Here is a 26,286-nt window from a genome sequence, read left to right on the forward strand (position 1 = left end):
TTTTCGAATTCATGAAGTGATCAATGGATTGGTTTGTGTGATAATCTGCATAAACGCCGAAGGCGTTTATGCATAAAATTATCACACAGTTGTTCCTTAAATACATGTACTTTAAAGAGAAAAATTGCATATAAGGATTTAAGTTTTTTTTTTAATAATCATGCAATATTAAGGTATTTTGTTTTTGTTTTTTTAAGGATGAGGTCAGATTCAACATCAATTTGTTGATTTTTTTTGAGTGAAAATCTTCAGAAATTCCATTTGCAAATGAATACTTTTGATCGTTCATCTCATCTTTTCTTCTTTCATCTTTAGTTTAAATTTGATTGGGTTTTTTTTTTATGCATAGCTAAATAAGATTTGAAATCGTACTCCTCTGTGGTTAATTTGGGGTGTTGTATTTTGAGGGGTATATATTTTGAGATAGAGATAACAAAATCTTTAACTTTAAAATAATACTGATAATCTATAATCCCCCTCCCCCAAAAAAGAGGATCCGAAAGATTGTATGAAAATAAACATGCAAAGGCGTGTCATTTTTTAACTTTTTAGGTAGTTTATGAGTTATTTTATATATTCAAAAAAAAAAATATAAAATAGTTTGACAGAATGTTTGAGAGCCAACAAAAACAAATAATTTGTTTGATGTAATCTAGACGACCTTTCAAACTTTATTAAGGTTTTTAATTCGTCTTAAACGCTTTTTAAGTAAAATTTCCACAGCAATAGAAAATAAATTTTGATTAAGTATAAAGTGTCTATAATGTAAATTTCAAAGTATATTTAAGGAATAACTGTCTTATTTTTCGAATTCATGAAGTGATCAGTGGATTGGCTTGTGTGATAATCTGCATAAACGCCGAAGGCCTTTATGCATAAAATTATCACACAAGCCAATCCATTGATCATCTTCATGAATTCGAAAAATAAGACAGTTATTCCTTATATTTACATGCTTTGATTCCGCCAATCCACAGGCTCCAAGCCTGCTTCTCTCTAGGTGTTGTCCCGCCCTGCTCGTGGTTTTTTTTGGAACCGCGCCAAAACATTCATGAGGAAATAAATTACATTTACAATTGGTAATTTTATCTCGGACAAAGACATTGGAAATGTAAATATAAACATGTATAATATTTTTTAGGATAAACAAAGTGGGGGTCGGGATACATCAAAGGAAAGAAAAATTAATTATGTCCTAAAAATTTTAGGAAATCATGCATGTTTTACTAGCAAAACAGTCTAAACATTCGCCATATTTATTTCAGAAATAAAACAAAAATATGGCTAATTAGTAATAAAAAAACTTCATTAGCAACTGACCGACCTTAACATAAATATGGAAGCATGGTATGCAAATTCAATGCGCTTTCTTACAAAATTAAAATTTAGTTTTAGTCGTTAGTATTAGAAATTTTGTCTCTAAATGTTAATACTAGTACATTTAAAAAAATAAATCAAAAAACATTTTTTTATGTTTGCATTTGCTAAAAACTGTACTTTGAAATTATGTATATAGCTCAAATTCTTCATTTGATACAACTTTCATACATTTTCTGGTGCCTTCTATTCCGAAATGCCTTTCAATGCAATTTCCCAAACATTTAAATAGCGCTGAAAATAAAAATAACAAAGTTCTTCTGAATTAAATCTGTACATTCAATTGATAGCCAAGCTCCGGTTATGTATTAATATTTATACTCTGTCAGAGAAATTGAGGTTGCCCGTGAAAATGTACTTTTTCACTACGGGTGCAAGTATTTCTTTTTGTTTCACCGATCCCACCCTCTAAATAAATGTGGTCCCTTAAAATAAAAACGATTATGTAAAAAAATAATAAATAAATAAAAATAAAAAAAAACTCACACAAAAAATAAGGGCATTGAAACTCATTAGTCACTTGTTACAGCTAAATAGTTTTTGACATCAGTTCTAAATCTCTTGTTCAGAAAACTATAAATTAGAGGATTAATTGCATTATTAACGATATAAGATTTCAAAAAGAATTTGTACACGACTTCTGCATCGTCAGAAAGCGTCTCTTCTAAATCCTTCTTCACATTGCGTATGATCATAATAGCGGGAAACAGATGATAACTCAAAATAAATGCCGTCGTCAACATCAAGGCAGCGTATTTTCTTACCAAGATGGCTGACAAAGCAGGTTACAAAATGTCTTTGTTTGTAAGGCTCATTATATATAAAATGTATTTTAGAAATACTTCAATTTAATTCTACAAGTGATATTCAAAACATACTCATAGATCCGTTTCTAAGTAAGAAAATTCTTTGAAATCATTTCAGTTTCAAATGTTTTTAATATTCCAAAGAAACAAATGTGAACTTCCATGTATATAATTGATTCCGAAACTTTATAAGAATCCTTACAAAAAAAGAGACGTAGCGAGTTTCAGTAAATGTTCAACCAAGCCTTTTTCTTTACTCCTCACTATACTATTTACAAAAGTGAAAGTGAATCTCTTAGAGTTCTGTGGAGCAATATATTCAAGAAGTAGTGTAAATCAGATGTGGATACAATGTACATTTACTTAAAACAATCCAAGGAACTTTTGAAAAATGACCTCCATTTGCGGTTGGAGGGCTAAACAATTTAACCCATACATGACACTCGGGGACTTTGAAAAGTGAGGGATGTTTATAAAGCCAAATTCCACCCATATATGACACTTGGGGACTTTGGAATGTGAGGGATGTTTATAAAGCCAAATTTTACCCATACATGACACTCGGGGACTTTGAAAAGTGAGGGGTGTTTATAATGCCAATCCCTAGATGTACTGCAACACGGGTTCTCGGTTTATACGGCCTCATCCAAAGGACCGATCTCCATGTTCCACATTGGGATACGAACCCACAATGTAAGGACCAGCTTCTTACTCCGTCACTCTTGAGGAGATGTTGTTACGGGCATTTCTATCAAGCGGTTAAATCTTTATATCAGAAATCCGAGTCTTGTGTTCGTTTGGGTAGCCATTACACCGGCTGGTTTGGATGAACGTCGGGAGTTAGACAAGGAGATAATCTCTCCCCATCGTTGTTCGCACTGTTCATCAACGATCTCGCTATACAAGTAAAAAATTTAAACAATGGAATTGAATTACGCAGATGATTGCGCAGAACGAGGCTACCGTTGACGTACTTCTTGATGTTGTCTCCAACTGGTGCAAGAAATGGAGATTGTGTATAAACCCGACAAAATCTATAGTAGTACACTTCCGTAAAAAACATCGGAAAAGAAGTGATCATTTATTTACCTTATGAAAAGATCGTATTGAATACTCATCATCTTATAGGTTTCTTGGTGTTTTGTTTGACGAATTTACCACATTTAAGGACAACGCAGAAAATCTTGCAAAATCGGGTTACGACAAACATCATAATATTGAATCTGCACAATATCGTGCCTTGCGGTGTTTTCTGGGTGTGCATAGATTTACGCCAATACTAGCAATTCAAGGAGAAGTTGGTTGGCTTCCTTCATTTTATCGACTTCGGTTAAATATTATATGTCTTTGGAATCGATTCGTTACAATGCCGGACGACAGACTTACGAAAGAAATATTCTTGTGGGACCTGGAACAATCTTCAACAAACAACAGAAATTGGTCACATACAGTGAAACTCCTATTTGAATCTCTTGATATGTCTACTTATTTCAAAAATTAAATGGTCCGCAACTTAACCATAGCGGAAGATAAACTTCGTCGAAAATTTCTAAACGCATGGAATGAAGATCTCCAAAATGTCCCAAAACTTAGAACCTACCGAGCCGTAAAATCTTATTTTCAAACCGAGAAATATGTAACAATGGATATTCCAAAATGTCATCGTTCTATACTTGCTGCGATGTTTTACCTATAAGAATAGGAACAGGGCGGTATAAGGGGGAGGCTTTATCTGACAGAATCTGTACTCTTTGTTCTTCAAATAGTGTAGAAGACGAATGCCACCTTTTGCTTCATTGTACATCATATTAAAATTTTAGAGCAATCTTTTTTACCAGTATTGGATTTAACCCAACTTCATTTGATATCAGTATTTCAGATTAAGACAAAACCTAATTTCTTTTCGTGAATTTCCCAAGGCAGTTCGGAAAATTCATATACTCAGCATATACTTACAAAAGTCTATTATTTTTAATAAACGAAATGCGTAATATCTCTGTATCCTTACTGAATGTTATATTGTTAAAGTGACATATAGGCCCGGTGGGCCGGGTGTTTAAATTCCTATTATATGTATATTTTTTGACAGCTGTTGTAATTTTACATAACACATGTCACTATAATAAACCATTTACTTACTTATTTACGTTACATGTACCTCTGCGTCACTTGGGCTTACATGTATCTTGGTGAGGTCAATTAAATGGTTAAGTACTTTTCAGTAAGTAGGAGTAGTATTATACATTTCTGTATACTGAAAGGAAAAAGAAACGCAGGGTAAACTTTTGAGGTGAATTAAATTTATTTTTCTTTCATTTCTTTTCAGCATTCCTATCTAACTGTTAAAATCATCTTTCAAAAAGATATAACCAAAATCTCATTTGGTTTTGTCTAATAATTCAGGAATTATTGGAGCTCATATGACGGTACCCCCCAAAATTGAAAATCGAAAACTCTCATTATCTGCAATGTTTCTCCTGCACATCTGTCATGAGCCTTATTTACCCTTTGCATGGAATTCGTCAAAGTGAGTATCTTTCAAACCCAGGCTATACTGGGCATAGGTAACCACTCCCAAACATTAGTCATGCGACGCACGCATGCGCCAGTGAGAGGAACACAACAGCAAGTTGACTGGCTCAAAAAAAAAATTGCTGAATTATTTGTTTCATTTTTCGTGTGGATGTAATGATTACTTTAGTCTATTGTATAAAAGGCGGTTTTTGTGGTAGTAGGTTTGCGATTTAAGAGATGGCAGGATGAATAGCCCGCTTGTAGCATGAGTCTGTCTTGCGTTAACGTCATCATCATGGTTGATTTAAAACCATTCTAAGCCCTCTTTGACAACGGGTACCAAGTTTCACAGGGGAACATTTACAAGAAAATGCGTCATTACCCAATGTTGCCTTTTTCATTAATTAGGCAAATCGAAAATCAGACCCCATTGTACTTCCGTAAACTGTACCAAGATTGCAAGAATTTCATATCGTCTCTAAACATTGAAAAACAATGTGTATACCTCAGGTGCATCAAATAGTGCAACAAGATTTGTTGACAAACTCGTCGTCATGAAAGTGCACGTGTTTTTGGCTTTTTAGTGTTTTCAATTCATGACGTAATACATATTACGGTTGAATAATTCTACACAGCATAATAACAAAATCTCTCATTTGACCAATTTTCGTAATTTTCGGTCATGCGGTCAAGATTTTTTTTTTAAATAGTATGCTACCCTGCGTTTCTTTTTCGAATTCCTTTCAGTATATATTAAATTTTATGTATTTTTTACAGAAACAAAGATCTTAGCAAAGAGGTGCACTTTTTAAGCAATATTGTTTTTTTTAGGCGTCATCCGTGTTTTTTGGGGGTACCTGTAAAGTGCGAAACGAAATAGAAACGAAACGAAACGAACTTAAACGAAACGAAATTTGCCGAAACGAAACGAAATCTACCGAAACGAAACGAAACCTACCGAAACGAAAAGAAATCAAGACGAAACGAAACTAAATCAAAACGAAACCTGCCGAAACGAAACAAAACTTTCAGAATGATTATATTACCTATTTTTACTTCATATGAAATTTACATAGTTCAAGCACCACGGGCTTCGCTTCAAGCTCATACATAGGCGTACGCGTCGGAAGGATATTAAAAGGGGGGGGTAACTAACAAAAAGGTTAATGCCTATATAATATATATCTTTGCAAAAAAAAAAGTTTTGTAGGGGCCTAACACCCTCTCCCCCGCTTCCAACGCCTATGTCATATTTTATTAATATCTTACTGAATAATTTACCTACTAAAAATTGACATCGTTTGCCTTGAGAGACTTTTTTCTTGTCAGTTAAATCGTTTTCGACGTCTCGTATGGAGTCTCTTTATTGCAAACCACTTATTTCTTCCTCGAAAATTACCTCGATATAAATAGGACTGTATGTACGTAGAAAGGATACACAAGATTCCGGTTGTAGTTACATGTATAACTGAACAATAAAATCAGACACCTCGGAATGGATTACTAAATACTCTAAGTCGCTCGTTTATCCTATGTTTTAAGACATTCGCAATACAACAGTACAGTGACTTTATTTCGACCCGTACATAAACAAGCCTTTACATGTACCAACATCAATTTTGATTGGTATGTTGTATTTAGATAAATAAGGACTGAAAATAAGAGTAAGATATAAAAATTAGAAAATACTGCACATATTGAAACTACATAGTATGCTCGTGCATATTTGCAGCTGGTAAACATATAAATACATCATTAGATTGAGAAGGGAGCATAATTTATCAATAATTTAAAATTTTATATTTACAAGTGCTTGAACTATATATATAGATATTATTTGAAGTAAAAAAAAGTCCACATGCAGTTACACATATATAATTATATACATGTACCTTGATTTGAAAAAAAAAAAAAACCCATTCTAACATTTTGATAGTTTTGTTTCGTTTCGTTTCGGCAGGTTTCGTTTCGTTTCGTTTCGGTAGATGTCGTTTCGTTTCGGTAGATTTCGTTTCGTTTCGGCAGATTCCGTTTCGTTTCAGTTCGTTTCGTTTCTTTTCTATTTCGTTTCGCACTTTACAGGTACCCATTTTTGGATACTAAATGAAATAGAGGTTTTAAATATCATTTAACCGCCTTTTTAATTAGGGATGTAAATATGTAGTGTATCTAAAATTTGCTGATATGTGTAGTTTAAGGAAGTTGTGAATGGAATAACGTACAAGTATGTATTAACATAGAAAAGATTACACATAAAATTATAACACATATACATGGAAATTTTTCAAAAAATTGATATAAATTCCCTTAGTGATTTAAAGTGATATTTAATCAAAAGGATTTATTGATTAACAGAAATTAATCAACTCAAATATATGAACTGTGTATTTTTCGGTACAATATTTTTTTAACAACTATCTCGGAGACAAAACAAGAGTGTTAAGGGTAGTGTCTTATTTTACATAAAATGTTATTAATCATGTTAATATGAGGTATTTAAAAAATGCAGTTAAGTGTTAAATATAAAAGAGGTTGTGGAACAGGTTGCAGTTGCTGTGACTTCATAATCACTGCTTTAAACTGAATTGACTGAACTATGGAATCAGATAACTCAGCAAGAATCAAGCACATTCACATTCATAAAAATAGCTAAAATTAATTCGATAAAACAGTGGAATTACAAGTCCACAGAATGTACTTTTTTGACGCCATATCATATTATGTATGACCAAAAATCAAGAATGATAAGCGCGATACAAAAATAACAAAGGCAGTGTTTATACCTGCCTTCCTTGGGAGAGCAAATGCAAATAATATTTAGTTTTAAAAAGTAATTTAACATTCTTTAGCATTAAGCATTCTTTTCAGGTGAACTTCAAAGACATATCATTTTCAACAAGCGTTCCAGTTAAAATATGAAATTGTAGAAATTTCTACTGCATAAATATTGTACATGTATCTATAACGTATCTAGCATTTTTAACACAGAGTGTCCTAATGGCTATACAGGGGTAGGAAACTCAATAAGATGTTGATATCCAGCTTTTGGTGACAACTGCCAAGAGTTTTGTGTCTGCAATAAGACGCAATGTCGGTGTGAATCACAAAAAGGTAAATTATTGATTTGTTTTAATGTAAGTTTGTTTTTTTTAATCGAGAATAACATGCGTAGGTTCAAACAGGGGGAATATGGTTGGTTCTTTTTATCTATTTTTTTTTTCTTGTTAATAAATTGCTGCGGGTTGAATTGATTTTTACTGGGGTGGACCCCCGCCCCCTCCCCTGGAAATAATTCTTTGATCCGCGCCTGTATTATTCTCACCCTCTTTAAAACAATTTTTTCCCATAGATATTTCAACATTGATTCCTCAAATTAAAAAAAAAAGACATTAGTTTTTCGTTTGAAAAGTTTTCTACCGCTCACAAAGATATAAGTAGATCTACAACTAATAGTATAGTGTTTTATTCGAATGGACAGTATGTATTCTATATAGACCTACCATTGGCTTTGATAATAATAACAATACTTCTCTATTGCTTGCAATAACCATTTTGTGGGTGGCTATTGAACTTCATATCATGAACTTTTTATCATAACAATAATATTAATTTTTAGCATTCATTAGCTGATAAGGGTTTGTCTAGAATTTTTATAAAAGGTTTAGTCCTCATCCTTTCGATAGGCGGTGGTTTCCTTGTAGTCAAAGAAAGGTAAGCGGTAGGCTAGAAGTTATATTATAAGTTAAAAAAAACTGATACAGAAAACATTAGATTTTCAACCCCATCCCTCCCCGAACCCTTATCTATTTTCCCTTTTCATTTACCCCCCCCCCCCTTTTGTTCAATTTGTTTCCAAAGCCAATGTTATAACAAAACAAAATATGGTGTAGGAGGGCCTAGATGACTATTGATATAATCGTAAGGAAGAGAGAAAGAGAGAGAACACGCACTTCACATTTATATATACATGTACATGTAAATAGAGATTCATTTCTCAGAAATACCTCGACCCCCTTACCGATAACAAGCTTCTTCTCTTAAGTGACTTAAGTAAGAAAAGTGTTCTTTGCCTCCTTTATGATTCCGGAAAAATATGTATTATTTTAGAAAATATCTATTCAAGAAAAGAAAATAAAACCAAATTTGCCACATTTCACTGAAAAGTAGAGTTATATGATTGATACTGAGAAAACAAGTATTGACAGAACCGACCATAAGGAAGCTTTCCAGTAAAATTTAAGTGTTCTAGAGCTTGCAATTTATATGGTTTTATATGTCTCTGATGGATATAAGTTTTGATTTAAAGTCAACAATTAAAAAAAATTAAAATTGTTTGATGTACAAGTAATCCGACCGACCCTTCAAACTTGCACCTACAAAATTTTTTCTTATGTATTTCTTTAAATTTGTGAAAACAGATTACCAGCTACATGTATATCGTTAATAAGAATGAGGTCTCCCATTTCTCTATAGTACTCTTTAGATAAAGCTTTTACAACGACATATTATAAAATTTGTTGAGCTGTCGATTGTCTAGTATATTATGAAAATTTCTAACCACTTTTTTTTATTGACATAGAGCATGTTGAGTTTGAAATTTAAAAAAAAAAATCTCTACTTACCCTAGCTTGGGCCTGAGTACATAAAAAAAACTTCTGACCTTAACATTATGATGAATGGGTAGTTGGAAAATTCAACAAGTCTCTTTAAAATATCTTAGGCCTAAATGTTATTAATGTCAAAGCTGTAGTATACTAAACGTAAAAACATGAAATAAATGGGTTTTTTTTTTTTTTTTTTTTTTTTTTTTGTTTTTTGTTTTTTTTTTTACTTTTCATAGAAGTTGAAGGTGCAGGTTGAAATATCCTTTTTTTATCATGGGCGCGGGTTAAATTTTTTCTTACTTTTTCAACAATCTATTTACTAGAAATAGATAAGTAATTGTCTCGTCCCTTAAAATGTAAACAATCAAGCAAATTAAAAAAAAGAAAGAAAGCATTAAAATTTATTAAAGAATGTAAAAAGTCACCTGTTACAGCTAAATAGTTTTTTGACATCAGTTCGGAATCTCTTATTGAGAAAGCTATAAATTAGAGGATTAATTGCATTATTAACGAAATACGATTTCAAGAAAAACTTGTACACGACTTCTGCATCGTCAGAAAGCGTCTCTTCTAAGTCCTTCTTCACATTGCGAATGATCATAATAACGAGAAACGGGAGATAACTCAAAATAAATGCAACCGTCACAGCAACAAAGATGGTGGTCGTTCTTGTGACTCTCAAACTGTTGACTAGTCGTTTACGATTTTTGGGCGTGGCGTCCAACATTGGGTGAGCTTGACTAGGTGATGATCCACTCGTGTTCTCATCATTTATAAAATGAACATGCATGGAGTAGGTCGATACAGTTTCACTAGCTCGGTTTTTCCGTAAAGAAATTCCTTTTCGGATAAAAATTGAGATTCGGACATAAACAAAAATCACAAATATGACAGAGACGACAAAACACAACATTATTGCACTGTAGTAAAGCAGGGGGTATATCGTGTCCCTCATTTCGTCCGCGGTCGAGCAGTCCTCGCCTTCAATTTTGGAAGGTCCGACGTATACAGTTTTTCTCCCGAATACGACCGCCGCGGGCCATCCTATGACCGCCCCCATCACTATTGCACCGACACATAATTTCTTCACGGTAGAGTTATTGAAGTGCTGTCCCAGTCTGCAGATACGTTTATACCTGTCTATGGATATCGCCACTAGGGTCAGGGCTGACCCCATGGCCGAGAGAGATTCTATGGTTCGTAAGAGTTTACATGCTGCGGGGGCATAGAACATGTACGGATAACGTAGATCCGCTATTTCCACCGGAATTCCAATAATACAGGTCAAGAGATCCAGGAAGGCGAGAGTGAGAATAAAATAATCCGGAGACAGTTTCGTTTTCTTTCTGAGATATACAATACACACCAGAATATTGCCAATAATCCCACAGATCATTAACACGAACAGAAAAATTATCACAGGTAAATAACGCAAAGCCGCTTTGTCATTTAATTCCTTTAAAACTAAATATGGATCCGGATGGGTAGAATTTTCCAAAATTATTGAAAAATTATTAAGAGTTGATGCGTTCGTTTCCATTTTCCTTATTTACTGTAATTTATTTTCCAACATGCATGACTGGTAATGTTAACAAAGTCAATGAACGAAGACCAGGGACGACAAAATCCCTTGATGAAGCTCGGCAAACCAGACACTCCATAGTTTTAAAATGACACACCGAAATCCGTATAAAGCCTCATCTATGGTTTATCTTGAGATCTTTCAAGAGGGCGCAACTTGAGAATAACGGAACTTTTTTTTTTTATACACAGAACAAGGAAGTTACATAATAATTTAATTCCTTATGGCGAAGATTTACGAGTTTTTAACACAGTCGACTCTTTATTCTCCTTCTGTCAAATTTTTGTCGATGTTGGAAATACCCTTCCGATTTCTGAACATTTAAAGTTCCCCTCATAGATAACACAAAATGCACTCTCATGTACTAAGGTTTTTTTCAGCGGCTTCGTTTTAAGGTGTCCTTCCGAACTGCGCTTTAAATCTCTTTTCTTTAGTTTTAGGTACAAAAGAGTGTCTAATCGGGTAGAAATGTTTATAAAGCACTCTCCAAGGGGATTATATATCAAAGTAGGTCGACAATTCAAATACCCGGACAGTTTTGTGTATTGAATACTCAGGTTTGAAGCTCCACATGTAAAAACATGAATGTTATGATATAACCAATTGAGATAAAATAGAGTTAAGTATTGGCTTTATACCACGTTTGTACCTTAATGATCACGGATAACAATAGAACATGTACATATAGATATAAACTTGATAAAACAAAATGTCAGGGACCTACGCACGGATTGACATATCAATGTTTTGTCATGATTAAAGTTCACATGTCGCTAATCTGTCAATTTTAACCATATTTTTGAACAATTTATACTAATATGACCCATCATATCATTTCGTTCTTTATCCTCCCCTGCTGTGAATACCACGAATCGGTGAATTTTAAATGAACAATGACTTTTGACACAAATACATTTTACGTATTTCTGAGGATAACGTTTAAATAATGACTTGTTATTCTCTAAGAAAATGCATGCGCGGATCTAGAGGAGGGTGGGGGTTGAGGGGGTTCCAAACCCCACTTGGAATTTGCAGAGTTATTAAATATATATACATGTATTTAACCAAGTAAAAGTGACCCCCTACAAAACGGCGACCCCTCCTTAAAAACACGGATCTATGTGATATTGGTATGAAAAGTCATTAGTATGTAGCTTTAAAAGTCATGAACCCGCCATCCCCTCACCCCCAACCCCTAGGCGATTGGATTTCACATTTGGGAAAAGGGCTAACATTTTTTTGGTGTTTTTATTTACTTTTAAGAAATTTCTGGGTTGGAATTTTTTTTTCTGACTTGTGACCCCCCCCCCCTACCTGGAAAAATTTTTTTTGGATCCGCGCTTGAAATGCGTAATCTGAGTTTCAATAATAATAAAAAATAATACCATGCAAAATATAGTTGATTTCATAACACCATTTCAATCATTATAGATTGTAGGCATGTAAAAAAAGGGGGGTCCCAAACTTTTCCTGAACTTACTGTTTTGTTTTAGTTAAAATATTATAATTTTAATTTCGATGCCCTCCCCCAATTCTCTTTCTTTAAAGTTGAGAACATCAAAATCCGGATTCGGAAAAAGCAACTAAAGTGGGGAAAATGCCCCCACGACATGAAATTTTCTCGGTTTTTACTTATTTCTCTTCTTTTTTTTTACTTTCTCTTCTTTTTATAACTCATATTTATGCATTTAATGATTGAAAAAATAAAGTAAGAGTATTTTTTATGAAACTGAAATTGCCTTAATGTGTTTTATTTTGTGTTTTCCTCGTAAACAGTGACTCGTGTATTGAAGTATCTAAAGCAGAAAGCATACAGTTTGTTAGTGTTTTAAGTGGGTCAAGTGTTTGTGTAAAAAAATATGAAGTAGTGACTCATACAAAATAAATTTGAACTTAAAAGTGGGCACAAAATTTCTGAAATACCCTTGCTTTTATTTTTAAACCGAAAAGTAAATTTTATAGATACAAGCCATTCATAAAATTAAAAATCATAAAAAAGAATCAATGTTAAATTGAATTATTTATTATATCAAGAAATACCTTAATACAATAATAAAATCTAATATCCTGAGAGAATCAAATTGAAGAATTTCTTTCTTTTTCTATTTATTTATTGTTTGTTTGTTCAGTAACAAAATTATGCTTAAAGTAGTCCTGAATTGTAAAATCAACTAAGTAAGACAACTAGGTCCTTATGCACTTTAAAAATACAATTAACGTTTAAAAGCTCCAGAGGAAGCATGAAAGATATGCACAGTGTAACAGAGTGGCGATTTATTTAGAAAACAAGAGTTTTCAGATTAACTATGTTTATTTAGAACTATAGTTCTGTGTTTTTATCCCTGCAATAAGGAAGATTTTCTTAAAAATACTTCATAAATAAGTTGACATATTTCCACTTTCCTACCTATATATATCCTCAATAAAAAAAAAGTATATACAGTACACTTTAGAGATTTGAGTCCATCATATGAATATTCTATATAAGCAGAAATAATACATGTAACTATACAGAATATAAGAATATATACATATTAATTTTTATGCCGGAGAGAAATGCTAAAATCATTGTAAACTTTTTTTGTTGTTGAATTACATGTACTCATATATATGTCAAAGAACTTCAGAGTCAACCGTACACAGATAATATCACGCGTCGGAAGCAAATTGAACACAAGAGGCCCATGGGCCACATCGCTTACCTCAATAACTTGGGTGATGCAGTTCTTTGCCAGATTTCCCCTCTTGCTATACCTATCATGCCCCACTAACCCCTTCCCTTTTATGATTTTAAAACTTTAAAATCTACACAACCCCAGGATGCTTCCACATAAGTTTCAGCATTCCAGGCCCAGTGGTTCTTCAGAATAAGATTTTTAAAGATTTGTTCTATATATCTCTATGTTAAACTTGGATTCCATATTGTGGCCCCGCCCTACCCCCGGGGATCATGATTTTAACAATTTAATATCTACACTACCCAAGAATGCTTCCACAAAAGTTTCAGCTTTCCTGGCCCAGTAGTTCTTGAGAAGAAGATTTTTAAAGATTTTTTCCTTTATATTTCTATGTAAAACTTGGATTCGCTATTGTGGTCCCGCCCTACCTCCGGGGGTCATGATTTTAATAGTTTAATATCTACACCACCGAAGGATGCTTCCACATAAGTTTAAGCTTTCCTGGCCCAGTGGTTCTTGAGAAGAAAATTTTTAAAGATTTGTTCTATATATTTCTATGTAAAACTTGGATTTCCTATTGTGGCCCCGCCCTACCCCAGGGGGTCATGATTTTAACAATTTAATATCTACCCTGCCCAAGGATACTTTCACATAAGTTTCAGCTTTCCTGGCCAAGTAGTTCTAGACAATAAGATTTTTAAAGATTTGTTCTATATATTTCTATGTAAAACTTGGATTCCCTACTGTGGCCCGCCCTATCCCCGGGGGTCAAGATTTTAACAATTTAATATTTAATGAAATTGAACTTCTTTCAGTTCCTTTTTTTCCAAACACTACCACTCACCCACTCACTCATGATAACCGCTTTAAATCTACATAATAAATAAATGAATAAATGTATTTAGGTTTTTAATAAAGTATCCATCATTCTTTGGCATAGTTTTAAAATAAATTATTCGAACATATTTGTAAATGATTTTGCGCCTTTTTTTTTTTACATCATATGATAGAACTATCAATACTGTACATGTGTTATCAAGGTACGTTGAAATAAAAAAGAACGATAATATTGTGCGACGACAGATGTCACATTTTAAGCTATAAGTACGTCTACTTATATCTTTTTTTTATGGTCTTTTTATCTCTACATATTTTTAAAAAAGAATAATTGAGTTTAACTTGAGAGTCATCAACGTCGTTGATGTAAATTTAGTAGATTTTCCTTTGTTTGAAAAGTAAGCACGACTTTCATGACACAATTCATTAAAACATTTATAAACTGTAACTTTTGCATGAAAACTTTGTTACAAAATTGTAATTTACTATTTCAATGACAGGAAAAAAAGATCATTTAAAAACTTTGAAATATTTATAATCTTTGAATGAAGCAAAAATACATTTTTGCCTTTATGTATAATATTAAGTCCTTCAATAATACGATATATACTAGTCCAGTATATCCGATTGTACATAAGTGTTAATACATATATTTAATTCTGAACAATTCTTGCACTTAATTTCAGTCTAATTAATCAAAACTGTTTAAATAATATACAAATATATCATAATAACGCATAAAAACAGCAAAATAAAATTCTCAAATATGTAGGACATATTGTTTTACACATGTACATCTCATATATCTACATTGATAAATCAAATTAAAATTAACAAAACCCAAGAAACATACAAACAAAATATTTTATTTCTCATCAGTCACGTGTTCAGGACAAACACTCCGAACAAAAAAGTTCTACTGTATGAGTCTTCCTTATCAGGATCATCTGTGTCTACAGCATGCTTTACACCTTAATCTTCTGATCACTTCCTGTCGGAATGCAGCATTGAGGAAACTGTAGATAACAGGATTAATGGCGTCGTTAATGAAGTAGGATTTCAAACAAAACTTGTAGAAGACTTCTGCGGGAGGGGTAAGAGTCTTCTCGAAATTTTTCTTGATGTTCCTTGTCACCATGACGACGAGAAATGGTAGATAACTAACAATGAAAGCTACTGTAATGGCTATACATATCACGGTTGTTCGTGAGGTTTTTATTGTGTTCACCGGTGCCATGGTAGTAGTTTCCTCAATACTCTTTCTTTCGCCAGCAATGGTTGTAAAAGATATTAATGATACGTTCGTATTTGTTTCTTGACTTACTTGGGTCGTTGTCGTTATCTCAGAATTCAATTCGCATTTGTTTGAGTTTCCTTTCCTCAGTTTTTGCTTACCTCGTCTGATAAAAATTGATATCTTAACGTAAAGAACTGTTACTATTATAACACAAATTAAGAAATAGAGAAACACAACAGCATAGTAAAGAAGTGGATACACGGTATGTCGTTGTGTATCATCTGTCGAACAATCGGTCCCCTTAATTCCTGGTATCCCCACATCAACAGTCTTTTTGCCGAAAACAATCGCTGCTGGCCAACAAGTTAAAATGCCAACAATCACTGCGCCTGCGCATATCCTTTTTGCCGCTTTACTAGAAAACCGCTCTCCAAGTCTGCATATCCTTTTGTATCTATCAACAGCGATGGCAATTAAAGTAAGTGTTGACCCCATGTTGGTGAGCGATTCCACGGTTCGGAAGATTTTGCAGGCGGCAGGGGCATTAAATGTGTAGGGAAATCTTAAGTCGGCAATTTCTACGGGAATACCAAAGAAACAGGTCAACAAGTCGAGAATTGCTAAATTCAAAATGAAAAAATCGGTGGAAGTTTTCAATTTCTTTTTGATGTAAACAACGCCTACCATCATGTTTCCTACTATTCCGATCAGCATCAGTATGGCCATATAGACAATCACAGGTATATACAAAATAGCCTTTTCATCGTTCAGCTTTTGCAAAAGTTCACTGGCATTACCCGACATATTCCCGGTAACATTATACATTTTGTATGTGGTATATCGAAAAACTACTATTAATTCTTTGGGGGCGTATTCACAGGTGATAATAATTATAAAATATACGATTGTTTTCTAATCTTTTTTCTCTGTTATCTTTTGTGGAGATACAGTACAATTTTAAATGGACTTTATATCATGCATCTATGCGTAGAAATAGAAACATATATTTAGTTTTCATTGCCCAGTATCGACTAGATTTGTATTTTTGCAATTTGATGGTTTTAAATATACTAGAAAATACCACTTTAAGGTTCTTAAGGTTCTTCTTAGTGATAAAAACATTACATTGAATTATTGACCAAAAGGCTTTAATGAAAAAAAATACAAGATCTCTTCAAACCGAAGATTATTTTTTACCTTTCAAAATTTTGTAAATTATCATTGATAGATAGAATTTTTTTTTCAGTAACCATTTTTGTTTTCCAAAGACTACTACAGTAAAACTTGTTTAGTACGAACACGGATATAGCGAATTTACGGATATAGCGAAGTCATTTTGAATCCCCAGCTATATAAATTTAATGAATTTCTTATACGGTTATAACGAATTATGGATATAGCGAAGTGATTTCATAAGTCCCAGCGACTTCGTTATAACCGAGTTTTACTGTAGTTACATTTTTTGACATAAACTGCTGCGCAACGTGTCTTTTGAAGATGGTGGGGGTCTAAACCTACGCCCAGTGTTCAACGCCTATATTATGTCTATCTTTGCAAATAAAGCAGGGTGGCCTAAGCTCCCCTAGACCCTTCCTCCTCCATTCCGACACTTATGCTGTACATACAGTCATAAAACTAGCTAAAATGCTTTTAACATGATAAAGTTAAAATTATCAAATAAATCATTTTAATTGGTTAAATTCGAAAAAAGAATCAGTGCCATTTAAGTATAAGTCACATTATCAAACGATGGGGTATACGATGAGAAACCGATGCGTTTTTGGATGAAAATGGCGTGGTTGCCGGCCGGGCACCACTAGTGATCGGACGGTGACTGAGTCTTTTTTGCGAATCGTTGGGGTCATCGGTAGGAAATAATTCGTAGTTAAAATTCAGCGATGCCTCCAACGATGCCTCACATCGCTCCTCATCAGCAACCCATCATTAAAACATCTTCCAAGGATCGGCTGATGTATGGCCGAGCATCGTCCAATATCCGTTGAATCTGAGGTCATCGGGGAGTTTAGTGGTGTTCAACAGATAACGACCGATCATCGGTCGATGTTCGACCAAACATTGGCCCGTAGTCGACCGATGTACGAACATTGTTCACCTATGTTTGGGCGAAGTAATATACATCGGCCGATTATCCTGGAACATCGTTTTATGATTAGCAATGCATCGGTGGACCTTTATAAGTCCGGCCGGCAACCACGCCATTTTTTTCATAAAACGCATTGGTTGTCCATCGTATACCCCATCGCTAGATAATGTGACTGATACTTTAAGGACTACTTGGCCGATGTGGACCGATGTTGGGGCATCGTTAACACGACGGATTACTACCGATTACCACCGGTCTACGGCTACCGGCCGGGAAATGTGACCTAGGCATTACTGTAAGCCAGCTTTTATTCGCATGCAAGAAATTTTCGCAAGGTTTTCGAGAGCTCCGTCATTGTGAATATTTCTCGTCGCAACCGGACCTTAAGGTCTATGTGTCTATTAACAACAGATTAAAAATAGGCTTGATTTCGAAAATTAATCTTCACAAACTAGTTTATCCCGGAAATAAAGTCGTCGCGAATAAAAATTGATTTACTGTATTTCGCCAGAGAACAGTATCTTCTTAAAAAGACACTTTCATGATAATCGTTTTAAATCTACATAATAAATTTTCTTTCGTAAATAAATGTAAAGGTTTTTGATAAAGTATCGATAATTATTTACTATAATTTTTATAGAAATCATTTGATTTTGCGCCTTTTTACAATTATGATAGAACTATCAAAACTGCGTGTAAACATGATATGGTGAAGCCAAAAAGAAAGATATATTGTCTGACGACATATCTTTATTTTTAAAGCTATACAAGTACGTATGTATACTTATACTTTTTCTTCATATCTCTGCATATTTTTAATATTGTATAATCGAGTTTTATTAACTGGGGAGTCATATACTCAAACTTACTTTAGTGAAAATTTAGTAAATTTTCTTTTATTTAAAAAGTAATCATGGTTTTCTCACATAAATCTTTAAAGCTTCAGATGAGCTGCAGGTTTGATGTTGGAAAATTTTGTTGCAAAATTGTCATTAACTATTTTGATGTCAGAAAAAGGTCCTTAAAAAGTTTTATTGATTATATTTACTACGGAAGAACTATTTATAATCTTTTATTGAAGCAATAATACATTATTGTCATCCTGTAAAGTATTGATTCCTTCAATAATACCACATATCCGATTTTACAATGTCTTAATTCTGAAATAATTTTAATACTTTATTTTAGTCTAATTGATCATTAACATTTAAAAAATTACACAAAAAATTAAAATAACACATGTTAACAGCAAAATAAAAATATAAATAATGCAGCGCATATTGCTGTATACATGTAGGTCTCCTTTTCTAAATAAATCAAAATACACAAAACTCAAGAATCATACATACAAACACAGCATGTTTTTCCAATGAAGTTTTCTTACAAAATAATATGTTTCCATGATTTTGATAAAACCTTAAATCATGATTAAAATTTTATGACAATTAAAAATTAATTTTCTCACGTGCAAGAAAAACACTCCGAACAAATACGGTATAAACTGGTTCCTAGCTGTCAGTTTATGGATTATTTACAACATGCTTTACACCTTAATCTTCTAATCACTTCCTGTCGGAATGCAGCATTGAGGAAACTGTAGATAACAGGGTTAATGGCGTCGTTAATGAAGTAGGATTTCAAACAAAACTTAAAGAAGACCTCTGCTGAAGATGAAAGGGTCTTCTCAAAATCTTTCTTGATGTTTCTTGTGACCATGACAACGAGAAATGGTAGATAACTAACAATGAAAGCTACTGTAATCGCTATACATATCACTGTTGTTCTAGAAGTTTTAATTGTGTTCACCATTGTTGGTTCCTTGAATCCACCAGATGTTGATGGCGCATGCGCATTTGAATCATTACTGACTTCCGTTGTTGTAGTTATTTCAGCATTGAGTTCATGTCTGTTTGAATTTCTCTTGATCAAATCTTTCTTACCTCTCCTGATAAAAATCGAAATCTTCACATAAATGAAAGTTACTATTACCACACAAACTAAGAAATAAAGGAAAACAAGACCATAGTAAAGAAGTGGATACACGGTATGTCGCTGTGTATCATCTGTCGAACAGTCGCTCCCCTTAATTCCTGGTACTCCAACGTCCACCGACTTCTTACCGAAAACAACTGCCGCGGGCCAGCAAGTTAAAATACCGACTATCACTGCTCCAGCGCAAATCCTTTTCGCAGTTTCATTAGAGAAGCGCTCTCCAAGTCTGCATATCCGCTTATATCTATCCACGGCAATTCCAATCAAAGTCAGTGTTGAACCCATACTGGTAAGGATTCGACGGTTCGGAAAAGTTTGCAGGCGGCAGGGCCGTCAAATGTGTAGGGATACCTTAAATCTGCAATTTCTACGGGAATTCCAAAGAAGCAAGTCAGCAAATCGAGAAATGCCAGATTTAAAATGAAAAAGTCAGTAGAACATTTGAATTTCTTCTTAATGTAAACAAGGCATACCATCAGATTTCCCGCTATTCCGACCAGCATCAATAGAACCATGTACACTATGACGGGTATATATAGCACAGCCTTCTCGTCGTTAAGTTTCTGTAAAAGTTTACTGGCGTCAATATCAGAAATATTCCCAGTAACGTTAAATGTGGTATATCGTGAGTCTGTCATCCTTTTTTCCCCTTTTTCGGAGGTCTTTTTAGCGTGTTCGCAAGTATTTAAAATACTTTTTAAATCAATTTTCTTGTTACATATTGACGGGCATATCTTTTATCATTTATCCTTGCCTAGCAACAAAAACATTTCTTTTATCAATCGAAATGTTTCGGGTTTTCAGATAGGCTGGAAAACACCAGTCTCAAACGCGGGGACTATGGATAGTTATCAGTACGCTAGTTTTTTCTTCCTGTTACTTTTGTCGTAGTCCAAGATATACACTATATACTTTCGTACAATAGTTAAGTGCGATTTCTTTTGTTAAAAGTGTGGGTTTATTGTACGTGCATTTACGTTTCTTCAGAAATCTCTGAAGTAAAGTGCCATGTCTGGACATTTGCGGACTTAAACGACAAGAAGTATCAGTAACAGTGATAAAGAATGGTCGAAGACCCCCGTTTTCATACTGGTATATATTAAAGCTTATGAAAAAAGTTCAGAGTCAATATTTGTGGAATTGTTTTAAACGGTTACAACAAATTGCAAGTACACAGAATACGGGACGGGACTGCCCCCTTCTTGCAAACAACAGCTTCACTTATGAAAATGTCAATTGAAAGGCTTGTTACCCCCTCCCCTTCCGACGTCCCACTTACACACATACTTTATGTTGTACCGAAGTTAAATGATAGTAATTTAGTAATACATATTAAATATTTGGCTTTGAAGGAATTTAAACCAACACCACCACCACCCTCTCCCCCCCCCCCTCCCCCAAAAAAATTCTCAATTTTATTTTATACCTTATAGTTTTCATGTTTTTTTTTCTAATGTACCTTTTATACATGTACACCAAAGGAGGGGGTTACAGGAAAGGAATGTTGTGTACGTAGAAATGGCCAGAATGATTTTACTGGTGTGGTATTCTTGAGGTGAAAACATTGAATGGTAAGTACGTGGCGCTCAGCTATACTTTCAATATATTTCCTTTTACAGTTTGATTGCATAAAAAAAATCAGGAAGGATAGGGTTTGAAAAAAAAACAAAAAAAGAATTTGGCTTTACTTCCTCAGTTCCTGTTCTCTTAATTTTTAATTGATGCTAAAATCCAAAAATAACATTGATAAAAAATTCAAAAGTTATTCTATACCGTAAAGGATTACTTTGTAGGAACATAAATTATTAATTTAAATACATGTTTAATAACTATTTCTCAATCACGTTACAAAATGTTTATCTTGTATAAATTCAATCTCAACAAAATTTACAATAAATAAGCCGTATATGAGGTAAATAATAAATTTAAATGTTATAATACTTACATGCACAATATTTGAAAACAGATTTATAGAGGAAAAGATTTCGATAACATTTTTTTTTTATTGAACTTTAATTTTTTTACTTACTCTATAAGTGTTATGAATGAAGTACATTTTCATGTAATTTTATTGTCAGGTTTAGCAATTATTTCCATGGCAAATACTACAAAATAAATGCAAAGCCTAATGGTACAATCATCACCTAAAGAAATTTCTTCAAAGTTTCTATAATAAAGAATCTTTAATTACAAGGAACTTGGTCGTTGTGTGATTCCCGCGCAGATACATATAATTGTACTGCTGTCGGTCGCTGCAAAGAGCGAGGTACGATGTCAATACAAATTTGGCCCGTTTTTTTTTTTTTTAAATACAAAATAAGAAAGTTATGAAAGAAATTTCATATACTAGTATCCTTAAGTTTCTGAATTATTGAAATCCCATGCAGTAAAACCTACTTATCGAAATAATTACAGAAATGGGTCATTCTAAGGCTCTTCTGCATAAAACCATATTAATGGTGTCATATTTCCAGAATGGTCATCCATCATGCCATATTCTTTAATGATTTATCATATTCATCTATTCCTCTTACATTAAAGCCAATTTTATAACTTTTTAAGAACATTAAATTTTAAGGGAACAACCTGTACATACCTCTTCTTTGAAAAAAAAATCGCAAAAGGCGACATTTTTTTTCTACATATACGTTTATGTAGAATAATAGTTACTAGGAATGACTTAGAGAGAAAACACTCAGTTTTAAAAGTTTTCTATTCTCTTTCATCATGAACATAGTTCTTTTGTGCCTCGTTTTCAGTGTTTAGTGAGGTTCTACCTAACAAGTTCGCACTTAAACATTGCTTTCACGTCTTGTTTGAACTTTCTACAGAGGAAGCTGTAAATCAGTGGGTTTATCGCATTATTGATGAAGAAAGATTTTAAGCAGAATTTGTAGAAAACCTCTCCCACTGGTGACATATCTTTCTCCAAACCTTTTACGACATTCCGTAAAATCATGACTGCCAAAAAAGGGAGATAACTCACAATAAACGCGATGGTGATGGCAACAAAGATGGTGGTTGTTCTGGTGACCTTTACTGCGGAAGTCTGTTTTGTGACCCGAGCATGCGCAGGTTCGGTTCCATTTATATCGTCTTCATTGCTCGGAGTAGAATGCACACTTTCGAAATGGTTGATATTGACGTTCATTAATGGTATTTGATGCAGGCTAAGAGTAGTGTTGCTTACTTCGTTTGGTCCAATCACTTTCCTTCTCTCTGTTTTAGCTCTCTTTATGAAGAATGATATCCTTACATAAACAAATATGACGAAAACGACACAGACAATAAAGCACAGCATGATAACACCGTAATATATCAGGGGATATACAGTCTTTTTCATTTCATCCGAAGTTGAACAATCAGCTCCTTTGACGCCCGGAATTCCTAGGTTTATCGTTTTCTTTCCAACCATTATCAACGCTGGCCATGCCAGCAGGGCACCAACTAACAATGCAAGAAGGCAAAGCCTTTTCACCGCTTTGTTGCTAAAATTATCCCCAAACTTACAGATCCGTTTGTATCTGTCTATAGAAATGATCACTAATGTCAAAGCCGAGGCCATGCTGGTCCAAGACTCAATGGTTCTCAAGATCTTACAAGCTGCTGGTGCATCGAACGTATAAGAAAAACTGAGATCTGCTATTTCCATCGGAATTCCTATAGCACAGGTTAGGAGATCTAAAAAGGCAAGGTTAAGAATAAAGAAATCCGACGTGGTCTTCTTTCTTCTCTTTGTATAAATGATACCCACGATGACATTGCCCGCTGTTCCGATGACCATCAGAATAACGAGGAAGAGTGTGACGGGTAGAAATCGTAACGCCGCTTCATCATTTAACTCCTTCAGAATCAAGTATGGATCGAGGGTGGATGAAATTTCAAAAGAATCGTTATAACCTGGTGAACTGTTTATATGAGTGATATTTAAGGTATTCATTGTTGACGATAACATATTGTCGTCTGTTTAAAAGGCGATGTATCCAACGGATGAACTTTTAATCCTTCAGATAAGTATAGATACTTCTGAAACACACATCGGGTTGCATCTAGGACGAATGTCAAGTGGAAATATGTCATCGTAAAAAATATATAATAGACAGGGAAGTATGATTTAGTGATAAATTTGACGAGATCTATATCTAGATCGGTGAGACTTTTTTATCCTCATAGTACCACTTGTTACAGCAGTGTACAATATTCCCATTATTTAAATTTCATTTAACTTCCATTTGATTGACAAGACATATGTTAGTGTGCTCGCACAAAAATGAAATGAAGTCTAAATGTTTTTAGTTTTACAGAATTTTCTGATTTTTTTACTAAAATATTTTAAATGAAATGTAATATGGAGATAACGAACAGTATACACAGGGGCGGATACAAGATTTGTGGTTAGGGAGGGGGGGCGTGGATAATGTTGTCGAGGCAAGGGGTCTGGGAGCCGCCTTAAGGCCCCCTGTGGGTCCCGGGCGAAGCCCTGGTGAGGGCCAAGGGTGCGAAGCCCCCGGAAGCTCCTGGGTTTTCGTGTATTTTAGAGTAAAACCAGGCACAATAATAGTGCATATTTTTCAATTATTTTTGTTTAAAGTGGCATATATGTCCGGATGTTTGAATGATAATTGTATTGAATGTTTCTCAATTCTCATTGTATTGTAACACATGCCACTTTAATAAACGATTTACTTACTTATCACTTTATACTAATAGTGGTATATTGCTTAGTGATGTGATGTACCACGGTACGACGTATTTAATACTAGTCCTATCATACTTTGAATGGGGGGACCATGGGGCGCAGCCCCCGGAAGCTCCTGGATTTTTGTGTATTTTAAGAGTAAATCTAGGCAGAAAAAAGTGGTTTGGTTAGTTTTGTACCAAAATGTGGCATTATAAATATAAGTCACATCATACTTTGAAAATTTTGGGGGGGGGGGGCGTGCGCCCCCCACGCCCCCCTTAAATCCGCCAGTGATACAATCTCAAAAGTTCTTTAAACCAATGCATATCAGGAGCTTAGTATACACGAAGCTCCTTAACATTAGAGGTGAGATCAGGTGCCATGGAGAAGTGAGAGTCCCCTGTCGACTGGCTACACTCGCCGTGTGCTCCTTGTCACAAACGGAAAATAACGGGGAAATTCGATGACATTTCAGAAAGTAAATAATGTTCTAGCAATAAAAGTATTATGAAGATGTCCATAACCATTTGAGCTAATCATTTTATTTGGCAAGCTGATAAGATCATGTTATCGACTATAGAACTTGTGAAATAATGTCTTTAATTGAGACTGCTGCTATTCTTCTTTCATAATTTTGTTTGTGAATAGCTTACATTGTCTCAAAAATAGTGTCTATCAAATCCACATGGAAATATAAACCCATAAACATCACAGAGAAGCATTTAATTTATTTTTATATAGCTATTGATATCTACATCCCACACCAATGCTATCTACATCTTACACCAGTCGATGTATGGCACTTAAAAAAATTATTACTTAGATCTTGGTATACACGTAGTTACTGAACTATTTGCTATAACAGCATACAAAAAGTAGTCTAATTTTATTTCATAGTACAGGACAAGACAGGGTTAGATGGTTTGGGATGTCTTTTTAGAATGATGCAACAGTTTATAAATTGAAAACCACTACATAATCACCCCTGCCACAAAATTGGTGTTGGTGTTATTGGATACACAGAGGTTACCTGTAGGAAGGTCAGAAAAAAGGTCAAATTCCGATTTGTCTCATTTTTATGCAAATTTTAATCAATTTTAAAGTACTTTTTTCCGAAAACATAGAGCAGACTTGCCTTTCTACAAAACTTTGTATATTTCATACACTAGTATCAGATACTTCTTTTGTGTAAAAAAGCCCAGATTGGCAAGCTTGTGTTCTATGTTTTCCGAAGTGAAAAGTATCTCGAAACTATATGCGGTATATTGCATATATTTGCCCCCCCCCCCCCCCCAAAGTCAAATTTTGAAAACTTCCTGAAATGTGCTGAATTCAATAAATTGTATGGGAAATATAAATTAACAGAACATATTATTGTTTCAAAGTAGTTAATTCACAATTTTTGTTTTTATGACGTCACAAACCAGTCCGATTTTATATCCTTTTTCAAAAAGAGGACAAAATGGACAAAATTTCAACAATTTTAGCTTTAAAATTTATAGAGCGCAAGTTTGTTCAGGAACAATATTGACATATTTCATTGATATTATCATTCTTCACATTATATCAAAATATTAAGCCTGAACACACATGCGCTCGGTGACTTTTATTCAAAATATCGACGAAATATGTACATTTTTCTTTAGAAATCATAAAAAACTGAAATTTACGTCATGTTTGTGACGTCATTTCGTACATATGACGTCATTACTTATGAAAATATTCAGTGCGTTGAAGTCAGCATATACCCCCTATTTAAGAACATAATTAAATATTTCTCCATCAAGGTTTAGTTTGGGGGGGAGCAAATATCGGTTATTACCGAATAAAGTTCTTTGTCGAAATTCCACCAGAATTGAGAACATTCAGGAAAA

At 33.9% G+C, this 26,286-nt stretch overlaps 3 protein-coding genes and 1 pseudogene across 3 annotated transcripts; all 4 read right to left on the bottom strand.

Annotated features, from left to right (window-relative positions):
- Positions 1 to 9,685: 9,685 nt before the first annotated feature.
- Positions 9,686 to 11,463, bottom strand: LOC134276922 (orexin receptor type 2-like). The gene has a single exon (XM_062759198.1). It carries the CDS (start codon positions 10,839 to 10,841, stop codon positions 9,723 to 9,725), a length of 1,119 nt encoding a protein of 372 aa, XP_062615182.1. The 5' UTR covers positions 10,842 to 11,463; the 3' UTR covers positions 9,686 to 9,722.
- Positions 11,464 to 15,322: 3,859 nt separating this feature from the next.
- LOC134276917 (orexin receptor type 2-like) lies at positions 15,323 to 16,450 on the bottom strand. The gene has a single exon (XM_062759192.1). The coding sequence runs from the start codon at positions 16,437 to 16,439 to the stop codon at positions 15,342 to 15,344; it is 1,098 nt and encodes a 365-aa protein (XP_062615176.1). The 5' UTR covers positions 16,440 to 16,450; the 3' UTR covers positions 15,323 to 15,341.
- A 2,673-nt stretch (positions 16,451 to 19,123) lies between these two features.
- On the bottom strand, positions 19,124 to 20,445 carry LOC134276918 (orexin receptor type 2-like; annotated as a pseudogene).
- Positions 20,446 to 21,602: 1,157 nt separating this feature from the next.
- On the bottom strand, positions 21,603 to 23,814 carry LOC134276923 (orexin receptor type 2-like). Its single transcript, XM_062759199.1, has one exon. The coding sequence runs from the start codon at positions 23,684 to 23,686 to the stop codon at positions 22,505 to 22,507; it is 1,182 nt and encodes a 393-aa protein (XP_062615183.1). The 5' UTR covers positions 23,687 to 23,814; the 3' UTR covers positions 21,603 to 22,504.
- Between the last annotated feature and the right edge of the window lie 2,472 nt (positions 23,815 to 26,286).

This window comes from Saccostrea cucullata, unplaced genomic scaffold, assembly GCF_032062105.1.
Source record: "Saccostrea cucullata isolate Sc308-1 unplaced genomic scaffold, CSIRO_AGI_Scuc_v1 ctg1186, whole genome shotgun sequence".
In the NCBI taxonomy this organism is placed as follows: Eukaryota; Metazoa; Mollusca; class Bivalvia; order Ostreida; family Ostreidae; genus Saccostrea; species Saccostrea cuccullata.

What these genes read in the sequence shown, in the direction of transcription:
- LOC134276923 (XM_062759199.1), bottom strand. Translation starts at nt 23,686, where the DNA reads ATGTTATCGTCAACAATGAATACCTTAAATATCACTCATATAAACAGT.
- LOC134276917 (XM_062759192.1), bottom strand. Translation starts at nt 16,439, where the DNA reads ATGTCGGGTAATGCCAGTGAACTTTTGCAAAAGCTGAACGATGAAAAG.
- LOC134276922 (XM_062759198.1), bottom strand. Translation starts at nt 10,841, where the DNA reads ATGGAAACGAACGCATCAACTCTTAATAATTTTTCAATAATTTTGGAA.